The following is a 26249-nucleotide window of genomic DNA, read 5'->3' as shown; positions in this document are numbered from 1 at the left end:
TGACCTGTTCATATATTTTAAAGTGGAGGTATAATTATATAAATTACTGTGCTCATACCAGGTACTGATTATTTTAAATTGTGCTCTAATGGTATTTTCATTTTCAAGAATGATTTATTTTCTGCAAGAAAATGCCATTTTTGATTTGTCAGTACTGTGAGGAAGAAGATGCATATTGCATCAAAGTGAAGAACTATTGAGTGTAAGAGTAATTACTATGCATTTCATTAAAACAGGAGACCTAACCTAAGTGTTTCTATTTAGGTCACACCTCTGACTGCCTTGAAGTTTGCAGAACTCTCAGCTAAAGCTGGGTTTCCTAAGGGTGTTATAAATATACTGCCTGGTTCAGGTAAAACTTTAACAAATCTTTAACACTTCTTTATAGAAAGAGTTGTTAAGCACTGGAATAGGCTCCCCAGGGAGATGGTTGAGTCACCATCCCTGGATGTGTTTAAAAACAGTTTGCATATGGTGCTGAGGGACGTGATTTAGCGGAGGGCTGTTAGAGTTAGGGTAGTATGGTTAAGTTGTGGTTGGACTCAATGATCTTTAAGGTCTTTTCTAACCTGAGTGATTCTGTAGTGCTATGAAATCATTTTTCTACGAAGAACAGGTCATACTAAACCTGGTGTACTAGTATTTTACCTTTGAAGACCTGTTACCTAAGTTCATTATCTTTGTTGATAGTAGTCTTGCATCCATGACATGCAGCAATTTCACATATTTTCCTGAACAGAATTGGAAATTTCTGTATGTCATGTGACTCTACCTCGTGGTAAGAGCTGGCAGCCCGCACCTTTTCCAAGCTCATACAAACAGCATGAAAACTCTGAAAAAGAGAATGCGTTACAGAGAAACAAATTGCACTTGCCTATAAGATTCATTTTTTTCTCCTAATCTTATAATCACTTGGAAGTATTTAAATGTGACTGTGAGGCCTAGAGTAAGCTATCAGATGTTTCGTGGTCACTATAAACTAGCTGTTCTTCATACCACATAACCTTAGGTCATCATTTTCATCTTTCCCCTGAAAAAGTGAGATGACAGAGTAACTGTATGGAGCAGACTCTGTTACAAATTATACTATTGCACCTGAAGTGGAATATTAGGAAAAAAATTTTTAACAAGAGAAAGATGGGAGAATTTGGACCCATCAATGTGATTTAAGTTAACTAATATGAGATTTTTGTAGTCCTATGAATAAAGCCGTAAATATCAACCAGAATGTAATATTTTATTGGGTTGCCATAGGTCTTTCTGTATACAGTGCTGTTGCTGCGGTAGTAAAAATCATATTTGTGCTGTCCAGTTAAGGTGTTTTCCTCATCCCAGGTGGCTTAGTGGGACAGCACTTATCTAAACATCCAGATGTTCGCAAAGTTGGCTTCACTGGATCCACACCAACTGGTAAAGAGATCATGAAGAGGTACTTTTAGCATAAGATTCATGAATAAATGCTGCTTAATCCAGTTCTTAAGCACCTTATTTGCAATATCTTTCATGTAGCCATAGTAGAAAAGCATACCTACATATGCTTGTTTACATTTATCTCAGATTCTGCTAAGTCACTGTTGAAAAGTAGAGGCTTATACTGTACATTTTCACTAGATATGATTGAAAGGAAATGATTAAATGAGCTGTTTGAAAGGTTTTTTGTACTTTTTTTCTTTTTTTTTTCCAGTGCAGCCAGTAATCTGAAGAAAGTTTCTCTTGAACTTGGCGGTAAATCACCACTGATCATATTCAATGACTGTGAACTTGACAAAGCTGTAAAAATGGTAACTAGTTTGAAGTAAAATATATTTGAAGCCTTGATGTTACATGCTCATAGTATTGCAATACTCTTCTGGACTTGTCAAAAACTGCAGCAGGAAGCCCTTGCATGAAGATTCATGAAATCTGTTAGAAAACAGACTCATTTTCTGTAGGATATTTCTTTGCGTCGGCATAATTAACTTATTTGTGCAGCACCAAAAAGATAGGGATACATTAGAGAATATGACAAGGAGGAATTTACATCAGCCAAGTTAACATATTAGAAGTGATTTCTGTCAAAATCTGTTAGCCAAGAAAAACAAGCTTTAAAAAGAAAAGCCTGAAAATGAGCTAAAATATACAGTATACTCCCTGTTGTCACACAGTGCCTATTAATTCACCATCAATCACATAATCCACCTTCTCAACTAGCCATAAGGTGTTTAAGTACATGAGTAAAGTAAGAAAATGAGAAATATGGTAGATTTAAGCTTATTTCTTGCTCAGGTGATCAAAATGACAGCAGAAACAGTTCGCTCACTAAGAAGCAAATAAAGATCTCCCACACTGTGCTTACAAGAAGTGCTAATTCCATTAGTTCTCTGAACCAACAAAAGCAGAAGGAAAGCTTCCCATATTTTTTTGAACTTTTGTTGGCAGGACAAGAGTCTGAATGTCTTCACTGATATATGCAAAGTGAAAGCTGAAACTTTGCAGTCAGCAAATGAAACAGAAGGATGCCTATGAAAATATAAATATAAATGTTTTTTATTTCCCCGATCAGGGTATGGGAGCAGTATATTTCAACAAAGGAGAAAACTGCATTGCTGCTGGCAGGCTGTTTGTGGAGGAGTCAATACATGACGAATTTGTTCGAAAAGTGGTAAGATAGTTGAAGACTAAAGTTTAAGCAGACATTACTATGGCACAAAGCTGCTATGACATGTGCTTTTCTTGTTATTTTTGTTATTGCTTACCATAGACTATTCTACTTCTTGTGAATGTCTTACAATGTCTAAAGAAAGACACTGAAGGCAAATATTTTCATCAATAATGCAGATAAGTGACATTGAAGTAGATAATGCATCTTCAGTGATACTTCATATTGCGCTAGGAAAGTAAAATGAAAACAATGACTTGAACTTCAGTCACTGTGACTGAAGACTGCTATGAAATTCTGAAAAGGCATATTGGAAGACTAGCTGGTCATAAAAATCCAATAGTTACCTCAGTGAGCTGCTGGACAATTCATATATCTAGCTTAGCCCAGGAAATTATTGTGGTAACTCATTTACTCCTGGTAAAAGCTAACATTTCACCTGCTTTCATAATAGCATAAGAGAATTATTGCATGCAGACTGCATCAAAAACTTTAAGGAGTAACCGGAACTTACCAAACAAGACCATATAAATAGCCTCATTTTAGAAGGGGAAGAGCATTCACCTTCTAAGATTGCATCCCTTTTTTGAGCCAAGCTTCGCAACACTAATAACAAAGCATGCTGAATCACCGGTCATTTTAACAACTACTTGTTATGTAACTTCATTTTGCTTGGGTAACCCGTAGGTGGAAGAAATAAAAAAGATGAAAATCGGTGACCCACTTGATAGATCGACAGATCACGGCCCACAGAATCACAAAGCCCATCTGGAAAAGCTGCTGAACTATTGTGAAACTGGAGTGAAAGAAGGAGCCACTCTAGTGTATGGAGGAAGACAAGTATGTAGACCAGGTAAGATACTGGTCAAAGGTGTTAGGAGTTAGAAAGCAGCAACATCATGGAAAGAGTACAAGGTAAACCCAAGAAAACACCTGAGGACAGAGTATTCAAGTCAAATATTAAAAAATGCTGTGCAACTGAAATATAATATGTCAAAATGAGTCAAGATTCCCATCTGTAGCAGTATCTTGCACTCATTTACTTGTATTGTTTATGAGGCATGGAGGCCTTTTTTGCAACAACCTTGAATTGTCAAGAGCTGTAACTGTAATCATCCACTTTGATGAGCAGAATACTTAAGCTGTGTGGAAAGAGTCTGCATTAGATATTATTATCAAAAGCCTGTTTTGTTACATGAAGACTTTGTTATATGAAGAGTTTAACAGGAAGGCATAAAAGCAACATTTTGTCATGATGATCAGTCCTTTATTGGTAATGGAGAAGAAACATTTGCATGAGAATTTTAAAACATATGACTGCATCCACAAAGAAAATGAAAATGCAGATTTGTAGCTGTAAGAAGTCAGTGTAACAAAATAGGAAGGAAAAGGTGATTATACAAAACACTGGAAGCTGGCTTTATCCACTCTCACTGAAATGTACTCACTCTTGTAGATGGAGATACCCAAAATCACTTATATCTAACACTGTAACAGTTCTTGATTGACAACAACGTGGACTAGTTTATAGACGGGTCTTTTATACTGCTTAGAAAGGAACAGTAGTTATTAGGTGAGCTTTTGTTTCAGTTAAACCTCAATAAACCGTAGGCAAAGTTGCTGCCCATTGCATATTTTTTTCTTGTTTTTGGAAGATACAGATATGTATGGCTATCTTCTTGTCAGATAACAAGAGAAGCAGTGGTCTCTCTGACATTCTGTAACACTGCCTTCCTGCTGCCAGAATGCAGGATCTGTCCCTGAGGAGCAGCCTAGCCTTGTGCATGCAGGCCTTCTCTGGACATGACCCACATGTTAACTGCTCTCATCAAGAAAGGCCATTCTTTTAGCCTTCTTTCTGCTGTTATACACATGCATCACCATTCACTATTTATTCTTATTGATCTTGGTATTTTCTGTTTCAAGCCTCAATGTATCTGTGACATTAAGTACAGATAGCCTGGACAATACAAACAAAAAAGCATTTTGTCTTCACTTAGATGCTGTTTTATCCTCTATTTAGGTTTCTTCATGGAACCCACTGTATTCACAGATGTTGAAGACCATATGTACATTGCCCAGGAAGAATCCTTTGGTCCAGTGATGGTCATTTCCAAATTTAAAAATGGGTACATTCTTGTTTTTTTCACCGTGTGTTGAAATACATTGAATGGTTCTTTTAATCTTCTAAGATCTAGCTGAAACTCAGGTTCTCTTTCTGCTAAATTCAGAGGTTTTCTAGTATGAGTGTCCTTCTCCATGTCAGTATAGAATAAATGCTGTTACAAGTGTGCAAGGGAGTAGGAGGGAGCACCAAGCACCATTTCTTAAATAAGATTCAATTTTCAATGAAAGATTTTTACTCAAATTGATACAAACACAGAGGTTGGATCAAATTGCTAAAGGTGCATTTTTTTCCAGTGGACAAAAAGGACCTCATAGTGTTTGTGCATTGTCTAAGGCTGGCACATTGCTCCTGTAAATGAAAATGCCCCTGTATATTTTGTGGAGTGCCAGTTTCAGTAGCTTTCATTTTACATCATAGGAATTATTTTACGAACAGATAATATAACAGCCTTATGTAGAAATTTCATACAGCTGTTTCCACCAGGTTTCTTTTTTCTGCAGCATGAAAGTGAAGTTGGGAACTGGCCACACAGATACCCCTTTACGTCTACATATTATGTGTGGAAATATGGGATTGTAATAAGTTTTTGAAGCTTTAACATATGGATTTTTAAAATTAATTGAGATTGGATAGAAATAGCAATTTGGAACATTGCTTGAAAAGACTGCTTGAAATGGACAGCTGAGGTCCAGCATTTACTCCGTTAACTGACAGACTTTAACAAACTGACTCATAACGTGCTGCCAAGTTCTGCTTTACAGGTCATTTTGTATTCTTCTGATCCCTGAGATGTACAGTGTCATTGAGTGAAGATAAGTGTGCATAATGCAGCTTTCTTTTGACATTTCCTAGTGTAGATCTTAAACACCAAAATGCAAACACATGCTTTACAAGCTTGAAGCAAGTGTATGAATTTCCATAACTGAGACAGACTGACACAGAGAGTAGTCCTTACTAAACTGTGTCTTTGTAACAGCTAAGAGAAGGAGCATGGCAAAAGATGTTTCTATCAAACTGAGGATCAAAGCTTGCTAGCACATACTTGTTTTACCTCCTAGCAATTAAATCAATATTTTCTCCTCCAGGGATATCGACGGAGTGCTGCAACGGGCAAACACCACAGAATATGGTTTAGCCTCTGGAGTTTTCACAAAGGACATAAGCAAAGCTCTCTATATCAGTGAAAAGCTGGAAGCTGGAACAGTTTTTATCAATACATACAACAAAACTGATGTGGCAGCACCATTTGGTGGATTTAAACAGTCTGGCTTTGGAAAAGATTTAGGTAAGTTGTTCTCTCCCCTCGTTTCTCATCTGACAATCCAAGTCAATGAAAAAATAGCATTACCTGAAATCTACAGATGTATTTCCTGCATCTTCCACATTCCTCCAGCTAAGTGATCTAATTCTTCTCCTGTCCTTACAAATCCCACTTCAGTATCTCCAGTATTGTTCATTTTATTACAAGACTGAACAGATCAAGCCTCATGGCAAAGAGTAATACAACAAATGTTTGCCCTTGGAATCCCTAGCAAGTATTAGCCCCTTTTTTTTCCCCCCCCCATCAAAATTATTAATAGGGGAAAAATCCCTATGTAATGTAATTTTGTAATGTAATTTTTTTTTTAACCCGGAAACTTAACATAGGCAAACCAATTCTTAAATTCAGCTCCAAGCTCCTCCACACAAGTTGCCACCTAGGGATTGCTGCTGCTTCAGTACTCCCCCCAGGTGGCAGCTTGTTAAAATTCAGCTGCATTTTCTTTCCATACTTGTTGGGTTTGGCCTCTTCTTGTTAAACCAGTCCTGTAAATCTTAAAGGGAGAGTAAATGCATTAGTTTCTCATCATGTCTCAAGGACTCAAATGTTGGCTAAAACATTACGAATTTATTTTAATGATACAGTTACCTTCCCTGACAGCTTTCTCTCCTTTAGCCACTATTCTAACTGGTTAATATTTGCTTGTACAGGTGAAGAAGCTCTTCATGAATATCTTAGAACAAAGGCTGTCACTGTGGAATATTAACAGCCTCACTTGGAAAGTAAACTTTTGGCAGTTCTAATCTTAAAGGCTCCACTTAATATCATGCCTGGGATATGCCATCTGCAGTGCTGCAACTAAAAAACAAATACACTCATTCCATAGATAATTTCTTTAAATCAGGTCCAAATTTTAGTCTCACAGAAAGACAGAAGCATTTGGGAATTAGCTTGACACCATATAAATGATCCAGCAACAGTAGCAGTGATTAGCACAAGCCAAAAATAAAAAAGTAGTTTGGCTTATTTTTAAAAAATACAGCTGAATAGAAAATTCTCACATGCCTACTTCTTATTCGTGTGATCACATTTACATGAACGTTTTAAACTTAGTTCTTAGGTTTCTTCTAAAATTGAACTAAAATATGCATATTATATCATTTTTGCTATTAACTGGTTCAGATTTTACAGTAGCAACTTAACATTCTGCTCTGGTGATTCGTCAGCAGTACAGAAAACCTTTGTGCCATAAGAAGTACATCAATGCAAGGAAGTGCACTTACTATGATCTTTGTATAGTACATACAGAGTTCAACATCCATGTTAACTATGCATACCAAGCTAAAGTTACTGAAAATATTTTCTATCTTTTTGTTGAAATGGAACATGTGATCAGCCTGCAATCTGAAAAGTGGCTACATTAAAAGATTAAAATCACTTGGTGCAAACAGACTCTTATCACTGTTTTATATGGCATGACTATTACTTTGTACTTCATATGTCTTCTTAAATCTATGCGAAAATCTCTTGTAAAATGACTGAGTTAAGACTTTGGCTTTCAAATTTTCTTCAGTTTGAAGTTTTCCATACAGATCAAGACCTTACCCAACAAGGAGACTGTACTTAATGCTGCTTGCTCTTCTTACATCGTACCTCCACCTAAAACTTAATCTGATCTCTGGACTGCCATTAGAAAGAGCAGTCCCACATCTTGACTCCTATTCTTCCTCTTTCCTAAAATATTCTGTGACTTAATCAGCTGATTTCGATAAATTGTACCCCTCTTCCATTTTTAAGAAGCTATACTGAGAGGGGAAAAAAAAAAAAAAGAATCCTTGTAATTTCTTATCACTGAAACAGGTCTTAAAAAGAAAACTTCAGAATTAAGTACTGGATTTGAAACAAGTTGTGTACGTAACTGCAGGTTTCAATTCATTATTTTTTAAGTTTAATATCTGAGCAAATACAATAAAGAAAATATGAATGATATAGCAAATAGAAAATAGTACTTTAAGAAACAACGTGTGATACACAGGAGCATCACAGAGACTTTTGAAACACGAAACAATCTGTAAAGTAAATACAGCAGCCCAAATCATTGTATTTCACCAATCTGAGGTAAGTACAAATGAGACATATTTTCACTGATTGTGGTTTCACAATTGTTTCAAGCTAGCTTGAGGAGAGGCCAACTGAAAATAAACTTTTTGATTCTTCTGGTAGTGACAATTAAGAAAATGGAGAGCAGAAATGTGATAAAGCAGTAGATGAGTAGCGTGGCTTAGTGCACCTGTAATACCACAGAGGTGGACTTGACCTGAGTACCACAGGTATTTACCCAAACACTGCAGATAGGAGCTAGCTCAGGGAATAGCAGCAACCTACCCGTAACTCAGCGCAAGCCCAGAAGCATAAGTAATTCTTTGTTAAACTCTTTCAAGTCATGGCTTATTAAAATGTTATCCTTACCTATGCTACCTCATCTTGAAACAGCCTCAGCTGTTGCTTTGGTATTCAGCAGTTACTGTGATGACGGCAACATACAAACAACTTCTAATGTACTTTAAGGTAACATTTAATATTGAAGACATTGTACACTAACACTTTACAGGACATAATAAAGAACAGATTTTTCCTTGTCATTTCTTTCCTGCCCTCGAAGTCAAGCTTTATTCTAAGCACACTACAAAAATCTTTCTTCAACAAAACGAGAACAAGAATTTTCTCAACTAGCTCTGCAGTACGCCTTTCTGCTCAAACATTCCAACTTGTAGCTGCTTTCTTAGTCTAACTTCACAAGAAAGCTTGGAATTTTCATGTTGTTTGATGAATAAGACATTACTTAATTCTTCAGAGATGTGGGTTGCTTCAGAGCCATGAGTGGATCCTGAATTCTCCACCAAGTAAACAATAGCATTTCACAGGATCCTGGGGAATCTCACATGGAGAAACAATGCCATTTAAAGGCTAAGTCTTCAAAGTAAGAAAACGTGGTTTGCTTGAATACTTTTTTTTTTTTTTTTTTTAAATAAAGTATAATAAAAATTGATTCACTCATTCACTTTGCTGTCCAAAATTTCTATTTTGCCCTTTTCTCCCTTTGGTTTAGGAAACTTAATGTTGTCTATTGTCACTTCATCAGTTATACAGTCATCTTCAGATTCTGAGTCATCTTCTGAAGTTAGGTTCTCTTCATCTGTATCAGAATCACTCAGTTCAACTACAGCCACGTTCTGAAAGAAAAGATCTTAGTTAACACATGATACGTTTCTGTACTCTTCCATAATTTGATTAAAACACAAAGCAAACAAATCAGCTCTACTACTGTATGAAAACCACAGTCAGTGTTTTGTCAGTCAGTCAGACTTTTGGGTTCTAACATGACTAAGGCAAATATCATAAACAGATTCCCAAGTATTTAAATTGTAACTTTTATCACCCAAAGCAAATACAAGGGCATTTTTATATCCTTATAAAAGAGATAAAGGAAATAGATGAACTCAGTCAAAATCTAAAGTAATGAGCAGGAGGCATCCAATAAAGAACTTAAACCGCTTAGAGTATGAAGACGTCACGCTGTACGTATATATATATATATATATATTTATATATTATATACATTATATACATTATATATATTTATATATTATATTTATATATATATATAAAGTGGATACATTTATGAATGTTATTCATATCATCTGGTATTATTAATGCTGCTACAACTACTGCAAAGTACTCTAAATCACACTTTGTGAATCGAAAGTGATGATATATTTTCTTAACTAGAGCTGTAATTTCTGAGGGTTGTTTTTCTCTCTGAAAACATCTGTCTTAAACTGCTGATCCTCACCTCAAAAACTTCCTGCATGCTGCAAGGCAAAATTTACACGAAAAATACACGAATGCGTATTTATACAAAATATTTATAATATAAAATATACAAAACACAAAGATACACGTTACACAAATAAATGTATTCCATGATCTGCAAATAACACGATGCTATTATCTCCTGACTTGTTTATTATAAAGCCAAGAATTGTCAGACACTACCACAAGAAAAATCTTTTGAAAATCCAACTCGTTCCACATCAGCACGTTACAACAAACAATTTTTAGAATCCATTCTGTTTTCTGACAACTTATTGCACGTAGATTGAGTACAGTCTACAAGAAGGGGGAATGGTTTTAAACTGAGACAGCGGAGGTTTAGATTGGATATTAGGAGGAAGTTTTTCACACAGAGATTGGTGAGGCACTGGAACAGGTTGCCCAAGGAGGCTGTGGATACCCCATCCCTGGAGGCATTCAAGGCCAGGCTGGATGTGGCTCTGGGCAGCCTGGTCTGCTGGTTGGCAACGCTGCACATAGCAGGGGGGTTGAAACTGGATGATCATTGTGGTCCTTTTCAACCCAGGCCAGTCTATGATTCTATGATCTAACCAGCATCCAGGCAGTTGCTCTGAGAGCTCTCAGACCAAATTATCTGGCTGCCCCATTTCTGCCTTATTTCTTGTGGGTTTGCAGACCAGAAGACACTTGTCTGGAACACACATATATCACATCGCTTTCAGAGTGAAATTTTCCAACATGAGCACGTGGACTTACAATTTCAGCTAAAAGCAGAATGAAAATATTGCTGTGACTGTAAATATTAGCTGTAAAAGATCATAACACTAACAACATTTTTCAACCCAAAGCTATTATTATATTAAAGCCTTCTGTTATGCTTTACTAGGAACAACGTCCAATTTTGAAATCAAATCTCCTACATTTAAAATAGAATGAGCAACTTACTTTCAGTTCAGAGTTTACAATTCAAAGATAAAATACCTTATTCTGACCTTAATCTACTTCATCCCTAGCCATTATATTCTGCAAGTATTAAAACCAAGCAGTAAATTTCAACCTCAAAAGGTTTTACTACTTTTATTATGAATTTGCACGTCACAGAATAAAATGGTAAAGATTCCACCTTATTTATCAAGCTAGCTTAGTGTAAGATCAGAGGATTATTTTAATCATACCAAAATGCAGTTTGTAGAACCAAAAACGTGTTATTTACCATTTCTATAACTTTCTCAGCGGCACTGTCGAGATTTTCAATATCAAACTGATGAGCTGGTGCTGTTACCATTTTTCTTTTTAGCTCATCATTTGCATGAGCCATCTGTGGTAAAAAGCTCTGTACTCTGTCCAAAACTGAAACAGAAATAATTACCACCTGTGTATATATACACATACACACAGACACATTTATTTATAGTTTTATACCTCAGAAATCTGAGCATCTAAACAGATTCAATTTCAACTCTGATTCCCAATTGTCAACCACAGTAGCAAATATTTCACACTGAGAAATTACATCTGAGAGATACAAGAAGCTCAACAAAAAGCAGCAAGGCTGATTATACTGGAAACAAAAGTCCGAGCCTAAAGAGCGCTGGTCTATTCTCATGAAGAGAAAAATTCTCCAAGATCCCATAATTCCTAAAGAATCTCAGTTTTTCATTACATGTAGAAACACACCAAAGAGAACGCTAGATGTCTATGCGTAATTTGTCTAAGAACCCAAAGCAAATAGAAATGGAATGAGTCTCCCCCTTTACCAAAGCAAATATTTGATGATTCACGGAAGCAAAAATACCTTAAAATTGTTCAAGCGTTAAATATTCAGCTATGTTAAATAAACTACTTAGTTGCCGCCATTGCTCTAGTAACAGCGTTACACTTACCATTACTCCTTGGCACCCTTACAGTCTGTAAAGTCGTAGCCTTCTTGCGGCCAGGCTTTGAACTAATCAGTAACGTTTCTTCCAAACCTAGAAACAAACGGGTATTTACACGTTTACCTGCACCAACCACAAACTCCACGTTTTTAACTGTGACGCTTTCCTCCTGCTGCTCCTTCTCTACCCTTCTACGCCAAACCTAAACAGATGAGGATTCATTTAACAAGCACTGCGGCCTTCCCGCAGCTCTCGCTCCCGGAGGTGCCCCGCACACCGACCCCCCGGCCCCTCACCTCCGCGGCGCCCCGCAGCCAGCAGCTCCTGAGAGGCCGCCGGCTCTGCCGCCTGCCCGAGCCCCGCCATGCGCCCCGCAGGCCGGAAGTGGGGCTCTCCCTTCCCCGCCCACCCCGGCGCAGCGCCCCCTGCAGGTCGGGATGACCGCTTCCTCCGCGAGGTTCGGCGGGTGCCGACTGCTGGCGGCCGTGGGCGGCGGGAAGGTTCCCTTTGCTTCCCCTCACCTCCGCGGTGCACCACGTCTCATCTCCGCTAATGATGTGCCCCGGCAAACTGTGCCCTTCGGCCTCATATTGGCTCAATAGGTCAAACACACACGTGGTGTTCTCTCTGTTCCCGTGTGAGCATTCGTGAGACCCGCCTGGGACAGTCCCGCATCGCCATCGCCATTCCCAACGCGCTGGCGCCGGCGCTCAGCTCCATGCACAACTCCCCGGCCGCCACCTGCGGATTCAGGCAGATGAGTGCCGGAGGGCCGAGGGACAGCCCCCGCCTCTTTGTTCCCCCCTTGCGGGGTGCGGCCGCCCTCTCGCCATCCCATCAGCGCCTCTCAGCGGCGCGGGGCGGCGGCTGCCGCTCGGCTCTTCCCCGCCCGCCGTCGGATCGGAGCGGCCGGCGACGGCGGCGGCGGCAGCGCATCACGGCCACATCATCGCGGGGGCCGCCCGCCCTCTCTCTCCGGCCCCTTCCGCGCCTGCTCAGTGGCGGCGTTGCTCACCTAGCCCGGAGCTGTCACCGCCGCCGGGTGGCCCCTCCCGCCCGCCGCGATGGAGCGGGACCGCGAGCCGCCGCCGGCCTCGCCCTCGCCCAGGTAAAGGGGCAGCGGGGGGGAACGTGAGGGGAGGGCGGGCGTGGGCGGCGGGCGAGCTGCAGCCGAGGGAGGCGGGGGGCCGGGAAACTTTCCTCGCCGGCGGCGGAGAGGCGCGTCCGGCCCGCTGCCATCCCCGAGGCTCCTGGCGGGCTCCAGCCTTCCCGGCGCCCCGCCGTTCTGCGCGCGCCTCGCCTCGGCGGGTGTGCGTTTGTGCTCCCGTCTTTACCCCTGTGGGATACGCCAGAATGTGGCACCGCGAAAGCGTGAAACCTTTCCCCGGTTGAGTTCGAGTGGCAGCTGTGACCGCTTTCTTTAATTCCGTTAAAATATTGCCGTGCTCTCGCCCTGTGCTGTCCAGGATGCAGTCGTCGGAATCTTTCCGTTTGATCTCAGGTTACGGAGCACCGAACATCAGCCAGGCTGCATGTAAAATGTTATTGCTTAGTCTTACTGTAAGTAATAACATGTGAAAAATACAGGGTGATACATCTGTCTCTTGTATTTAGAGCCCCACCAGCTGTTAATTGGCATCCTAACAGTCGTGGGTTGGGCACGGTGGTCTCCAGAGGTCTCTTCCAACCCCTACAATTCTGTGTGATCCTGTATGTGACCTTAAGTGAGATCCTCCCTTTACCAGTAATGCTGAAGATAACAGATGGGACTAGACGGGCTGACCTGTTTTGGCACTGTTCCCTGTGTATATTGCCTTATTGAAGTTCTGAGCCTGGAGCCATAAGGCTACAGCATGGTGGGTAGACGTTTCAGAAAGAAAAAAGGTGGATGTCATTTTCAAATACTTTGGGATATTATCCTCCAAAAACAACGTGAGATCTGTATTCTAGTGCCCGACTTAATAAGCAGTTCATGCCCCCCTTAGAAACCTGTAATCAAGATCCCAAGTCGTACAGTTAAGACTCATCCTGTTAAGTACCCACTGGTTACATAATCTAGAGGAGTGTGTTACCTTTTCTATTTCAGACTTTTCCCACCTTTTGGCAGGTAGTTTTTGTGCTGGCATTCCATTGGGGTGATGTAGCAACGTAACCACATTTCACAGCCTGCTCCTTCATTTCTGGCTCTGTTTTGCTCCTTTTTTTTTTTTTTTTTTTTTTTTTAATTGAATTGAAGGTCAGAGGCAAACCAAGTCTTTTTTCTGACAGCTGCTTTTCCCTTCCTTGGGGCCAAAATCGAAAGCTGACATGTTCAGGAAGTGAAATGCAGCAGTCTAAAACTTGTCTGAAAATTGAGCCTGAGGCTGGCTGCTCTTTCGGTGTATTAGTTAAATTCACAAAGGCATTTGGAGGTTGTTTCATCTCTTTCTTTTCCTCACGCTATTTTCTCTTTTCTTTCTTCTGCTGTTGATTTAACCTACAACTGCCACAAAATAAACACCATGTTAAAAAGTATACTGCATAACATTTAAAAGTGGTACGTACTGCCCATAATGCTGCTATGCATCTGACATTTATTGTTTTTCAGCACGTTTTCCATCTTTTTGTACCAAGCATTTAATATCTGGTATAAATAATCATAGCACAGCTCACTATCCTTGGTTCTGAGTTCTACAAAATGGTTAATGATAAAACAGTCTGCTTGCTTACTCTATATGTTCAGGTGATCTGATGTAGCTTTCTACTGAAATGTTCACTAGGATACAGCAGTGTCAGTGACAGTCATCTCTGTCATAAGGATATCAGCTTGATACTGTGAACTTGCATGTACACAGGACACAGCAGTGGAGAAGAGGCTGTGCAGAATACTGTCTCATCTGCATAAATCTTATTCAAAATTTACAAAATTCCCCTTCCAAACTTCAGAATATGAGAATTCTTGAGATTGGAAGGGATCTCTGGATGTTGCCTTGTCACTAGCCTTGCTCAGTGTAGGCTCGACTACAACAGGTTGCTTTGGGCCGCATCCAGAAGCTCAGTATTATTTAGCTAGGTGTTATCTTTTGTTTTTTTTGCCAAACTCAGAAAGCAAATTTTCTCAGAAAATTAATTTTCCCAGCCTTAGACTTCAATAAATATTTGTTTTAGCCCATCATAATGCTGACACTATTTGTGTTTTTTTTTGTTCACTGTTCTTCTTCCTGCTTTCTTTGAATGAACTTAGAAAAGCATGGCTATTGTTTTCATGCTTTAAATTAATCTCTAGCAGACTAATTGCTGTACAGTCAAACTTTTAGCCCTGATGTCCACTCCTTTAATCCTTCCAGTGATGGATATTACAGAATCACAAAATGGCTTGGGTTGGAAAGAACCTGCAGGATCATCAAGCCAAACCCCCCTGCCACATACAGAGCCACCAACCTCCCCATTTAATACTAAACCAGATTGTCCAGGGCCCCATCCAATCCGGCCTTGAACACCTCCAGGGACAGGGCACACACAGTCTCTGGGCAGCCTGTTCCAGCACCTCACCACTCTCTCTGTAAAGAACTTCCCCCTGACATCCAACCTAAATCTTCCCTTCCTCAACTTAAAACCATTTCCCCTTGTCCTGCTGTTATCTACTCTTTCAAAGAGTTGACTCCCCTCCTGTTTATAGCCTTCCCTTAGGTACTGAAAGGCTGTAATGAGGTCACCCCACAGCATTCTTTTCTCCAAGCTGAACAAGCCCAGCTCCCTCAGCCTGTCTTCGTAGGGGAGGTGCTCCAGCCCTCTGATCATCTTTGTGGCCCTCCTCTGGACTCTCTTTTTATTCTTTAAATACACATGAGGATGTGTGGAAGAAGCGCCTCTTACCCATACTCTTGAGAACTGAATCAAGACTGGGACTGAAACAATGTTTAGAAGATGAAATCTGTTCCTGCTACTCCATCCCGAACAATTACATTTTCATTTCTTTTATCTTCCTCAGATGAAACAAAAGCCATCAAGTCAATTGAAGGTGAAGTATGGAAAAATGTGATACTGGTCCAGTGTTCAGCTTCATGGCTGAAGTGTGTGAGATTTCCACAAGTCAGCATCTCTTCCTGCTTATGGGCCTGTCTATTTTCCATACCATCTGCTTCTGCTGTTCATTTTCTGTGTCATACATTCAATCTCTGTTGGTATTTTTAAAATTGGTGTACTCATCAATTGCATTAATTCTATATGGGGAAAATTGCTTTGTTGTATGTTGAACTGCTAAGTGTTTCGCTTTTCAGGAATATGTCCTCAACAAACAGTGGGGTGTGGTTGTATTTCTGTTTGTGTACATTTGAAGGACTGAGAAAGAGAGGTAAATAATGCACAGTAATTGATATGTGAATGAATGAAAAGAGGAAATTGTTAAATGTAGCTGCTTAGGAAACAAAGAGTTGAAAATGTTTTTGTCTGGGCATAGCTCATTATTTTCCTTGTAGGGAGAAAGACAGGGTCTGCTTTCATTTCACTTATAACATGCCAAGTATGATAAATTTGAGGCAATTTTATGGCTTCTCAAAGAATCTTTATCTCTTGGTTTCTGGTTGTTTTTTTTTCTCATACTTCTCCTTTCTCTGCAGCTTAATTATATGGCAGGAAACCAGACTCACTTATCTCCTCCTGTTTTGGACTCGTTTTTGAGCATTTTGCTTCCTTTATTTCACATGAGTTATTCTAGTAGTGCTTGCTTCTTTACCTGGCTATATCTTTTCTAGACAACACAATAAAATTGCAATTGTCAATGATAAAGCTTCACAGGGATTTCTGATCCTCAAGATCATATTGTTCTATAGATGGTTTGCTGCTTTCTGTAGCTGCAAGCAAAAAGTAAATACAGCAATATTAGCATCTAGAACTCACAATGAAATTATTGCATCAGGTGACATTTGGAAGAGCAGGTTTTTAGAAATGAATAGCTGAATTCAGGGGACTGTACACTTATCCTCTGAAGATGTAATTACTTTTCACTGTAGGTTTATGTACTGTAGTATATTTTTCACTTTATCTTCTTAAGTTCTCATTTTTCAGCATTTACCGTTAGCTCACATTTTATCATTCCAGGCAGTTTGGTAGGAAAAATCTAAATGACTGCCTTCTAAACTGCTTTAGTACTTTTTTGTTTCAGCTGTTGGTTACCAGTCTGTCTCTGAAGCTTTTACAGTTGTTTGAAATATTTTTCTATCTCTCTTTCACATTTGTAGATGCCATTTCTATTTGTTAACACTTCTACACTGTTCTACTTCTACACTGTTAACACTGTATTCAATGAAACCACTATATCCCCAAGGAGTTCATTTCTTGAAAAAACAGAAAGTATAAACTTACAAGGAGAGAAACCCATATGGTATAAATATATGGATAATTAACCCAAATACTTGTAGTCAGAGTTCCTGAGCAACGGATAATTTCCATGAATCACCAGCCTAGCACTCCAGTGATGTGAGAGGAGGACACTGCAGAAACCACAGTGACAGCTAAACTCTGCCATCTTACAGCTATTGGGAAATTTTCTCAGTGTATTTCCCTGGGAGTGAAATAGAGTCCTTTGTTTGTGAACACTCCTCAAAAACTAACAAGCAAACAAGTATCACTACCCCTAAAAGACCTCTAATGAGACTGCTTTGATGTAAGCATCTTTTATCATGAACACTTCACATCTTAGTTTCGCACACTATTCTTGAATTATTAAATAAAGTTTCTCTAATCTGGATGCTTCTTGTGATCAACTGAAACTCACCTGTCGGAAGTGGTCTGAATTTCCCCTTTGCATGTATCATAGCTACTGTACCACTTTCCATCCTCATTAATCAGTTGGCCGCTTCAGCGTCCAGAGCCAGAGCCTTTCTGCAATCTTAATTTTCCAGTTTCCATGAAATGCTCTTCTCCTGTACTCCTTTTAATCCTTCTACAATAAAGCTATTTATTATTGTCTCAGAAGTTGGTAATAGTTCGCTAGTTTAATGATACACCTGCTTGTATTTCTTTATGCACCGTATCTTTTCTTTTACACAGCTAAAACCTTCTTTGTGCAGGGCAGAAACAAAATTGTTCCCTGTTGTTGCCTTTCTGTAGCGTATAACCCAGCACCATTTTGGCCTGTGGTTAGAGCTCCTCTGGGAGAGAACAGAGGTTGTTTTGTTACTCGTAATGATGTGTGTGGAAACTAGAATTGAGGCCTAGGAGTTTTTATATGCTTATAATAAAAGGTTCAGCATAGCACAATTTACTACCAGGTAGCAAAAAGTTATTTCAGGAATCTTGGTTTCTTTGTTGGTCATGTGGAAAAAAATACTTTTCTTTTGCTAAGTCAAGCAATACACTCCTTTGTTGCTTTCAAAATGTTCTTTTCTTGATCAGAACTGCCTTGGATAAAGCAATTGGTAGGGGGAAAGTCTTCATGGTAAATATGAGTCTTCACTCAGAAAAGCAAACCAAATGCTTCTGTAAGCAGCAGATCTGAAGTTGACTTGCTGTGGCCATATGTGGGTGAATTATCCTTATGTTTGAAGATGCCTTACAGCAAGGGCACAAATGTAAATCTCCGGTAAGGCTGATAGCTTTGACCTCTCTATTCTCTGTGAAATTTAATAGGATAGAAAAATATTAGCTTATTTAAAAGCATTGAAATGGAGGGAGTGAAAATATAGGAATCATAGCATAAACGTAAATGTAGGAGCCTCGTCTTCATAGGCAAGGAGACGAAAAATCCTCCAACCTTCAACTGTTTTTGTTTCCTGCAGTTTGTAAAAATGGAAGTCTTTCCAGCTTTGCATGTTGGAGGGCCTACAAGGCTGACATCCTGGTGAGGGTCTGTTACAGACTGCCTAACCAGGCTGAAGAGATGGACGAGGGGTTCTACAAGCAGCTGGCAGAAGTTGCGCAGACACCAGTCTTGTGCTCATGAGGGACTTCAACTTCCCTGATACATACTGGAAATATAACATAATGTAGAACAAGCAGTCTAGGAGGTTTCTAGAGTCTTCAGGAGGATAACTTTCTGACTGGTAAAAGAGCCTGCCCGGGGAGGTGCCCCACTAGACCTGCTGTTCACAGAGGACTGGCGGGAGGTGTGGAGGTCAGGAGCTGTCTTGGGCAGAGTGACTGCAAAATGGCAGTTCTCTATTCTTAGTGAAGCCAGGAGGGGGGTCAACAAAACTGCTACCTTGGACTTCCAGACAGTGGATTTGGATCTGTTCAGGACAGTGGTAGGGAGGGTCACTACGGATTCAATGCTGAAGGATAAAGGGGTTAAAGAAGACTGGACACGGTACGGGTTTGGGGCAGAGTGGCCAGAAGAAATGGACCTGGGGGTGTTGGTTGACACTTGGCTGAACACAAGCCAGCATTGCCCAGGTGGCTAAGAAGACATCCTGGCTTGTATCATAAATAGGGTAGCCGGGAGGAGCAGGGAGGTAATTGTCCCCCTGTACTCAGCTCTGGTGAGGCCATGCCTGGAGTACAAGGGAGACCTTCATAGAATCATAGAACTTTGCAGGCAATTGGACTCTGCTCCTAGTGACCTCACACGTGACTTTGCAGAAGGAATATAGTACTTTAAAATGCTTGTGGATGTATTTGCTCCTGAATTCCGTAGTCCAAAGAATATGCATTTGAGGAACTTCTATATTATCGTTCCCCCACTAGTGAGAGTATTGCTATTGTGTGTACCAGCACTTAAAAAAAAAGAAAAAGAGTATAGGTTTGTTTAAATATTTTGAATGAGACTATCAATGACTACGTTATGCTTTTTTCATAGCACCATAGAATGTCCTGGGTTGAAAAGGACCACAGTGTTCATCTAGTTTCAATCCCCCTGCTATGTGCAGGGTCACCAACCACCAGACCAGGCTGCCCAGAGCCACATCCAGTCTGGCCTTGAATGCCTCCAGGGATGGGGCATCCACAACGTGGGAGGGGTCTGCCTCTTCTCCCACATGACTAGCAATAGGATAGGAGGGAATGGCCTTGAGTTGCACCAGGGAAGGCTCAGGTTGGATATTAGGAAAAATTTATTCTCTGAAAGGGTGGTCAGGCACTGGAACAAGATGGGAGGTGGTGGAGTCACTGTCCCTGGTGGGGAGATACTGGTGGTAAGTGGACAGTTGCATGAGATGATCTTTGAGGTCTTTTTCAACCTTGGTGATTCTATGATTCTATATATAGTGTATTGAACTTGTGGAATTACGTCATTCAGCATTGTCTTGGTGTAGTCTGACCAACTTTTGTTTCTTTGGTTGTGCCAATGATTTTCTTGTATTTGTGGCATCCAGTAATAAAAACAGATCAACAAAATTTCAAGTCAAGTAATGTTGTACTTACAGTAAATTACTGTAACTATTATCACCACATGAAAGCTAAAGAAGTGAAAGGTAAAGTGACTACTAATGGAGGAAATGTCAAATGACATGAGACTACCAATATATCATTGTTTAATGTTCGACCATAACAGAAGTTGGAAAGTAGAAATAATTGCGCAGCCATGTTAAATATAAAAGATATAATTGTATTTGCATGACTTGCAGAAAGCAAAACAAAGTGACCATGACTGGTGTTAATACTGATCAAATAATTATAGTTTAGTGGTCACTAGACATCAGAACATTATATATTTCAGGAAATATTTACAACCTACTCCTCATGCAAATTTGAATGAAAATCAGGTTTTTAATATCTTATTTATCCTAACTCCTTTTTTTCCTCTTAATTTTAATTAAATGTAATATGCCATTACAATATATACCTTTTTTTTCTTTTTTTTTTTTTCTCTTTTTTTTCAGATCCAGATTTGTGTATGGAGTTGTTGAAGATGTGAGATCCATTAAAAAAACTTTTTGCTTTCAAGAAAGCATCATTTAAATGTATCTGTTTTAGAATTATCAAGTGTGGCACTTGATAACTCATCTTCAAGATTTCTTCACTGACATCTGAAGAACAAAGTGCTTTTCCAACCTGTACTTCTGTAGCACTATGACTAACTGTAAAGACAGATCTATCATCACCAAAACAAACAGCAAAGTTCATGACAGAGAAGGTTTTGTAAACTGGACCATAAGTCTTAGCACAATTCAGTCCGATAAATTTTTGAATCTGCTTTTGAGTATGGTTCCAGTTGTTTACCAAATAAACCAGGATGAAAGACACAAAAAAGTGAATGGTGTTTGGCAAGATGGATTACAACCAGCAGGACATAATTATAATGTTAAATCTGAGCAGCACGCAGAATATCATCACTTCTCAGAACAAACTTTTCATGGTAGTAATGGACACAGCCCTTCTAACTGTAGCCCTAAGTATGATGACTTTTCCAGTTATAATTACTGTGATGGAATGGACACTTCAGAAACAGATGCAATGTTGCAGGAAGACCATCTGTCTAGTGACAGTAATGAAGATATTATTGTGGAGGGGAGTAGAAGGCAACCCAAGGAATCTAGTAGTATTATGGCACTGCAGATACTCGTACCTTTTTTGCTAGCAGGATTTGGAACTGTTTCAGCTGGCATGGTTTTGGATATTGTACAGGTTGGTATTTGCTTTGGGAACTATATTTTTAACAGATAATCTGTGAGTTTTATAATTTGACACATGGTATTGTGGATGCTTACAATAATGAGAAGTAATAAAATGTGTGTATGATTCTGCTATTATGAACTGCTTTCCCTTCCAGATTATCTTAAACAGCTCAAATATTTTGTTTGGAGTTATTCAAGACTTGGTAAGTATTATCACAGCCACAGTGAACTGGTGGAAAGGAACTGTTACTTCTGCTTTAACTGAAGATAGAAATATAATAATTAGTATGAATCAGTTAAAAATTCTGGTCAGTAATAAATGTTCCTTTTGTGCTTCTGGTCTCTGCAATTTCTGACATAATGTATAGATTTGATCCAAGATAATGTGTATCATATGTGGAAGCATGCCTAAAGTTCATACACCACATGAAATTCTTCTGCAGTGAATTAGAGCTTTTTTAGATATCCAGGTGTGACTTTTTTTTATGTAGTGTTAAGTATACTGAACACATGGAATTACAAACATTATTGCTGTGAACAGGGCTGCAGAATCACTTTCACCTTGAAATATAGCTGTGGTAGGTCCATAGAAGCAGACTATCTTAATTCATGATAGTGGATTTAATTGATGATAGTTATTCAGGGTTAAGATAAACTACAAGTTCCTTTGAATTTCAAGAGTTACGTAAATAACCTTTTTAAAACCTGTTTTGGAGTATTGTATCACTAAGATCCTACTGGTACGGAACTTCTGTAGGACTGGTTTTGTAGCTTAACACAGCTGTAGTGTTGTTTTTTTTTTTGTGAAGTTAAAAGCAGAAGTTTCCTACCAAACATTCCTTTGTGCAGTGACATTTGAAGAAAATTCTTGAGAAAGTAGCAGCTAAGGAAGGTTTATTAGATTAGCTTACTTTCTTGCTTTCTCTTTGCTTTTTGGAGGCCATATTTACTTTCGTTTCCTACCTACTTTTATTTTTTCCCCGAAGTTGAAATTTGTTGTAATCAAAAATCTAATAGATTCTGTCTTCCCTTATGGGTAGTTTCAGAAAAATATATTCAAACAGATTAAATATCCATGCTATTCAAAATGAAAAGGCAGTAGGAAAATTCATCTGCTTCTATTTTTTGTTTCATTCTGTCTTGGGGTTTTCTTTAGCTATACTTAGAGTTAAAAAAGTTCTCTTGAAGGAGGAGTAAAAAGTAGCCATTTTTTAAAACTTTTTGTTAACTGCCCTGGAATGGCACACTGAACTAAATGATCTATGAAGGTCTTTTCCAACAGGAATTACTCTGCTCTATTCTGTTTTTTGTTACTCAAAAACTCGAGAGAGAAAATAAAGCTTGGTCTTAAATCAGCTGCAATGGAAAGACACTTCATGCGTCAAGAAAAAGGAAAATTATAATTGACAAGCAAACTTTACTGCTTCCTTATCCTGTTTTGCCTCAGTCTTGTGCTTTGCCTGTGCCAATCTTATTCTTTTTACGGATGCTTTGTTCATACATTGTTAATATGTGATTTACGTCACAATACAGCTTCATGATCAGCCAAAAGAGGCAGTTGTGCCTACCACCACTATTGGCTTCCAACCCAATGTTTCCCAATGCCTTTCTTCTCTGAAAGGGACAGAAGTGCTCTTTTGGTGTATTTTTTTTAGCTGTTCTTTGATCTGGATTGAGATAATACTTCTTTTTTTTTTTTCCTTCTGTATTACTTCCAGTCATTATTGGTTTCCCAGTCCAGCACTGTGAGTGAGAGAGAGAGAGGGCACAAAGTCAAAAATAATTGGCCAGTGTTACCTTTTTCCATCCTAAATGGATGTTTCATCCATGAAACCATAATGTCAGTAAAACAGGGAAGCATGAAAGAATATGTTGTGAAAACAAAAATTTAAGGAAGACAAAGAATTCGAAGCTCTTTGAAACCATTTCATAGCTACTCTTTTTCAATAGTAAATACATAGGTAACTTCTCCGATCTTGTTTACATTTGAAAATTGAATCCTTTTTTAAATTAAAATCATATTTTAAATTGCTGCAAATCTCTGAATACAAAGATGATTTATTAAAATGATATACAAAGTTTTGTTAGTTTCTGTGATTAGAAATTAAATACATGAATAGACAGGCATATAAAGTAGTACAGCTACTGCGCTGAGAAGTCAGCACACAAAATAATATTGGAGAGTTTGTCTTGGTTTGTTTTATAAAGTCTAGGTTTAGGAAATCTGTATTCTTCTAAATTTCTTACATGTAAAAGAGTTAGGAGACAATTCTTCATGTACAGGCTCTGTCTGTTCAATAACTTATTCCTAGCTGTTTTTTCAGATGAGGTTTCTGGAGAGCTGCAAGAGGTGAGATGAAAATATTGCTGTAAATTAAGAGCAGTCATAGCACCCGGTACTATTTTGAAATTATTTAAAACCTTGAAATTAATGACATTTCTTTTTAACTAGGTTTTTTTTGTTGTTATTTTTGGTTTTAGTTTTTTTGTAAGCCTAAGTTCTAGCATCCTGCTAGTACAAATAAATGTTATAAATGTTTTTTTTTTTCTGGTGATGACTTTGATGTAGTAGTATTGGTGCAGTTTAAGTGGCCAAAATTAATATGCTTAATCAAACAGAAATTACATGCGTCAAACAGATTAAGTACCTAAACTGTTCTCGGAGAGAGTAAAATAAATACTGATAAAAGAGGAAGAATAATTTTTTAGTGACCTATAATTAATCTCTATTTTAAATACGCAGAGAAAGTGCAGTAGTGGAGAAATTAGTTTAGGAGATTTTGTATTGCTTGCTTTTCGTATTCTGGTCTTTGAAGTAGTGGTATGCAGGCACAATTAACTAGATGCATAGCAACTCCTGCCTTAAAGACTTTTGGGTCTAATCTTCAAAGGTCGATTTTTTTAGAGACCTAAATTATGAGTTACAGATTTTTTGGCACTACTTTTAAGATGGTCTAAAGGGCATTTTTCAATTGATTTTTTTGTTTTTCTCACTGTATCCTTTAAATAGCACTGGGATGTATTCAAGAATGTTACTGAAGTTTTTATCCTGGTTCCTGCTCTTCTTGGTCTCAAAGGAAATTTGGAAATGACCTTGGCATCCAGGCTGTCAACTGCAGTAAGTAACCTTCTCTTCTGATAGGTATTGTAAATTCCTGAAAACAAATCTTTGGAACACTAGTGTTTTATGTTTATGGCTTAATCTGGCTTTTGCAGGAGCTGTTTAATCTGTTATTAAATTGACAGTGTTAAAAAGGCAAGCCTCTTCCAATCACCACACATCAATATTTTACTTCTTTGGTCTCTTCTAAGCCATCATTCAGAACAGTATATTAGATAATTGAGATTTACGTGTGTATTCTGTAAGGTTGTCCAATATCTCTGACCTTGGTGGGGTTTCAATATGCTAACATGCAGATTTTACATATTTTGAACATGTTTTTCCATGGACCTCTTAACTCTGAAATGAAGCTATTCCAGACCTTTGTTGATGAAACTGGAAGGTTTGATTTTATTAACCTTCTAGCTAAATAATTTTATGCTTTTTTTCATCTTTCTTTTTGTTGTTAGCATTGCAAGATAACTATTTCTTTTTTTTTAATATCTTTTGTATTTGTCATAGTTCTTTTCTACATCTCAAGAGATGTTCTGTATCTTCTTTTTTTTTTTGCCTAAACAAGCCAAACTGCCTTAGCATATGTATTTTTCTGTGTGTGGGAGTAGCTATTGTGAACAGCGTTCTAATTATGTGGCTAAACTATTTCTAGTGCCTGAATTATGTATTTCTGTATGACTCCACCTTTGCAGTACTTCTCCTTTGTAAGATAAGCTTTCCATTTTCCATCAAGGCCACCTTCTCTCTGCCTGTTCCTGCTTGCATGAATCTTTGTAGAAAATGCTTGGTCAAAGGTGTGTGTAACTGCAGATGAGACCTCAATATAACACTGTAAAATAACACTTCCATATTTCTCTGTACAATTGCTCTTGAAACTTTCCTGTTTATATCTATTTATTCTCCTAGTAATGTCAAGCTGGGACCTCATAGTTACTTTGCAATCAATTACCATGTCCTAGTATTTCTTCTTTTGTGTTATTTCCAGTTGTCACTCACTCCCATATTCTGGCAGAAACATTGTTAGTCTATAAGTGCATGACCTTGCACTTGTACTATTGAATATCAGCACTTTTGATGTAATCCTCAAGGTCATCCAGTTTTGAAATGCTTTGTACTGACAAGGCCTCTCACCATTCTGTCATTAGTAAATTTCATTATCACGTTATACTGAATCATTGCCCAAATGCACACTGTGATGGACATAACTGTAGCAATCCAGTGAAGGTTTCCTTGTGTTATGCTAACCCCAGTTCATATCATCTGTCAACTGTTACCGAACTGACAGGAGTTGATCTTCCTCACACAGAGAAAATTGACACTGGAGTTTCTACAATAGTGGGTGCATTCTCAGTGATTAACTAAAATGGACATTATGGGGTTCATTCCCCTTTCCCTAATCCTGAATGGAATGGAAATCTTATCTCATAATCTGTGTGATGATATAATCTGCAGGTGTCTTAAGCTTGATTTTTTTCAGAGCCATTTGAGTTTGGCCATTTGAAGCACAAACCCCATAAGAACAGCCCAATATGAAGGGGCTTAGTTTGAGGAGTATTGCCAGTGTCACTTAGCAATGCCGTTAAGTCTCACCAAAACGTAAGTCAGTTGATGCTTCAGTTGGTTTTATTCAAGCATATCATGAAAGGCTTCCTCTTACGTCAAAGCACACATTTTCCATGGCTATCTTGACCAAGCCAGGTTACTGCCAACATAAAGGTAGATTAACTGACCAAGAAGAGGCTGGAAAAGCATACATTTCTTCAGACAATGCAATGTCGCATGTGGGAGCTCTGATTTCCTTGGCATTGCCTGATGACACAATCACTGAACCGCACAGAACCACAC

General features: G+C 38.7%; 3 protein-coding genes across 3 annotated transcripts in view; 2 read left to right on the top strand and 1 right to left on the bottom strand.

Moving 5' to 3' along the window:
- The window catches only part of ALDH1L2 (aldehyde dehydrogenase 1 family member L2), a gene marked incomplete at both ends in the record, with an annotated part of 28636 nt that extends 21843 nt beyond the window's left edge, over window positions 1–6793 (top strand). Inside the window, 8 exons of the mRNA XM_079548670.1 lie at window positions 265–352; window positions 1336–1429; window positions 1685–1781; window positions 2543–2641; window positions 3326–3491; window positions 4662–4767; window positions 5852–6051; window positions 6738–6793. Coding sequence (XP_079404796.1) covers window positions 265–352; window positions 1336–1429; window positions 1685–1781; window positions 2543–2641; window positions 3326–3491; window positions 4662–4767; window positions 5852–6051; window positions 6738–6793 — 906 coding nt within the window. The remainder of the gene's footprint in view (window positions 1–264; window positions 353–1335; window positions 1430–1684; window positions 1782–2542; window positions 2642–3325; window positions 3492–4661; window positions 4768–5851; window positions 6052–6737) is intronic.
- Window positions 6794–9077: 2284 nt separating this feature from the next.
- NOPCHAP1 (NOP protein chaperone 1) lies at window positions 9078–12125 on the bottom strand (the record flags this gene model as incomplete). The annotated part of the gene is made up of 4 exons (XM_079546595.1): window positions 9078–9260; window positions 11096–11232; window positions 11766–11852; window positions 12056–12125. The coding sequence occupies 4 exons, from the start codon at window positions 12123–12125 to the stop codon at window positions 9078–9080; spliced, it is 477 nt and encodes a 158-aa protein (XP_079402721.1).
- Window positions 12126–20744: 8619 nt separating this feature from the next.
- SLC41A2 (solute carrier family 41 member 2) overlaps window positions 20745–26249 on the top strand; it is a gene marked incomplete at both ends in the record, with an annotated part of 39488 nt that continues 33983 nt past the window's right edge. The window contains 2 exons of the mRNA XM_079534916.1: window positions 20745–21299; window positions 24300–24407. Of these exons, the coding sequence (XP_079391042.1) occupies window positions 20745–21299; window positions 24300–24407 (663 nt within the window). The remainder of the gene's footprint in view (window positions 21300–24299; window positions 24408–26249) is intronic.

The sequence above is a fragment of the Tetrao urogallus genome (genome assembly GCF_951394365.1).
Source record: "Tetrao urogallus genome assembly, chromosome: 1".
NCBI classification, from domain to species: Eukaryota; Metazoa; Chordata; class Aves; order Galliformes; family Phasianidae; genus Tetrao; species Tetrao urogallus.
The sequence above is the reverse complement of the archived record's forward strand: the minus strand, read 5'-3'. Positions and strand labels throughout refer to the sequence as shown.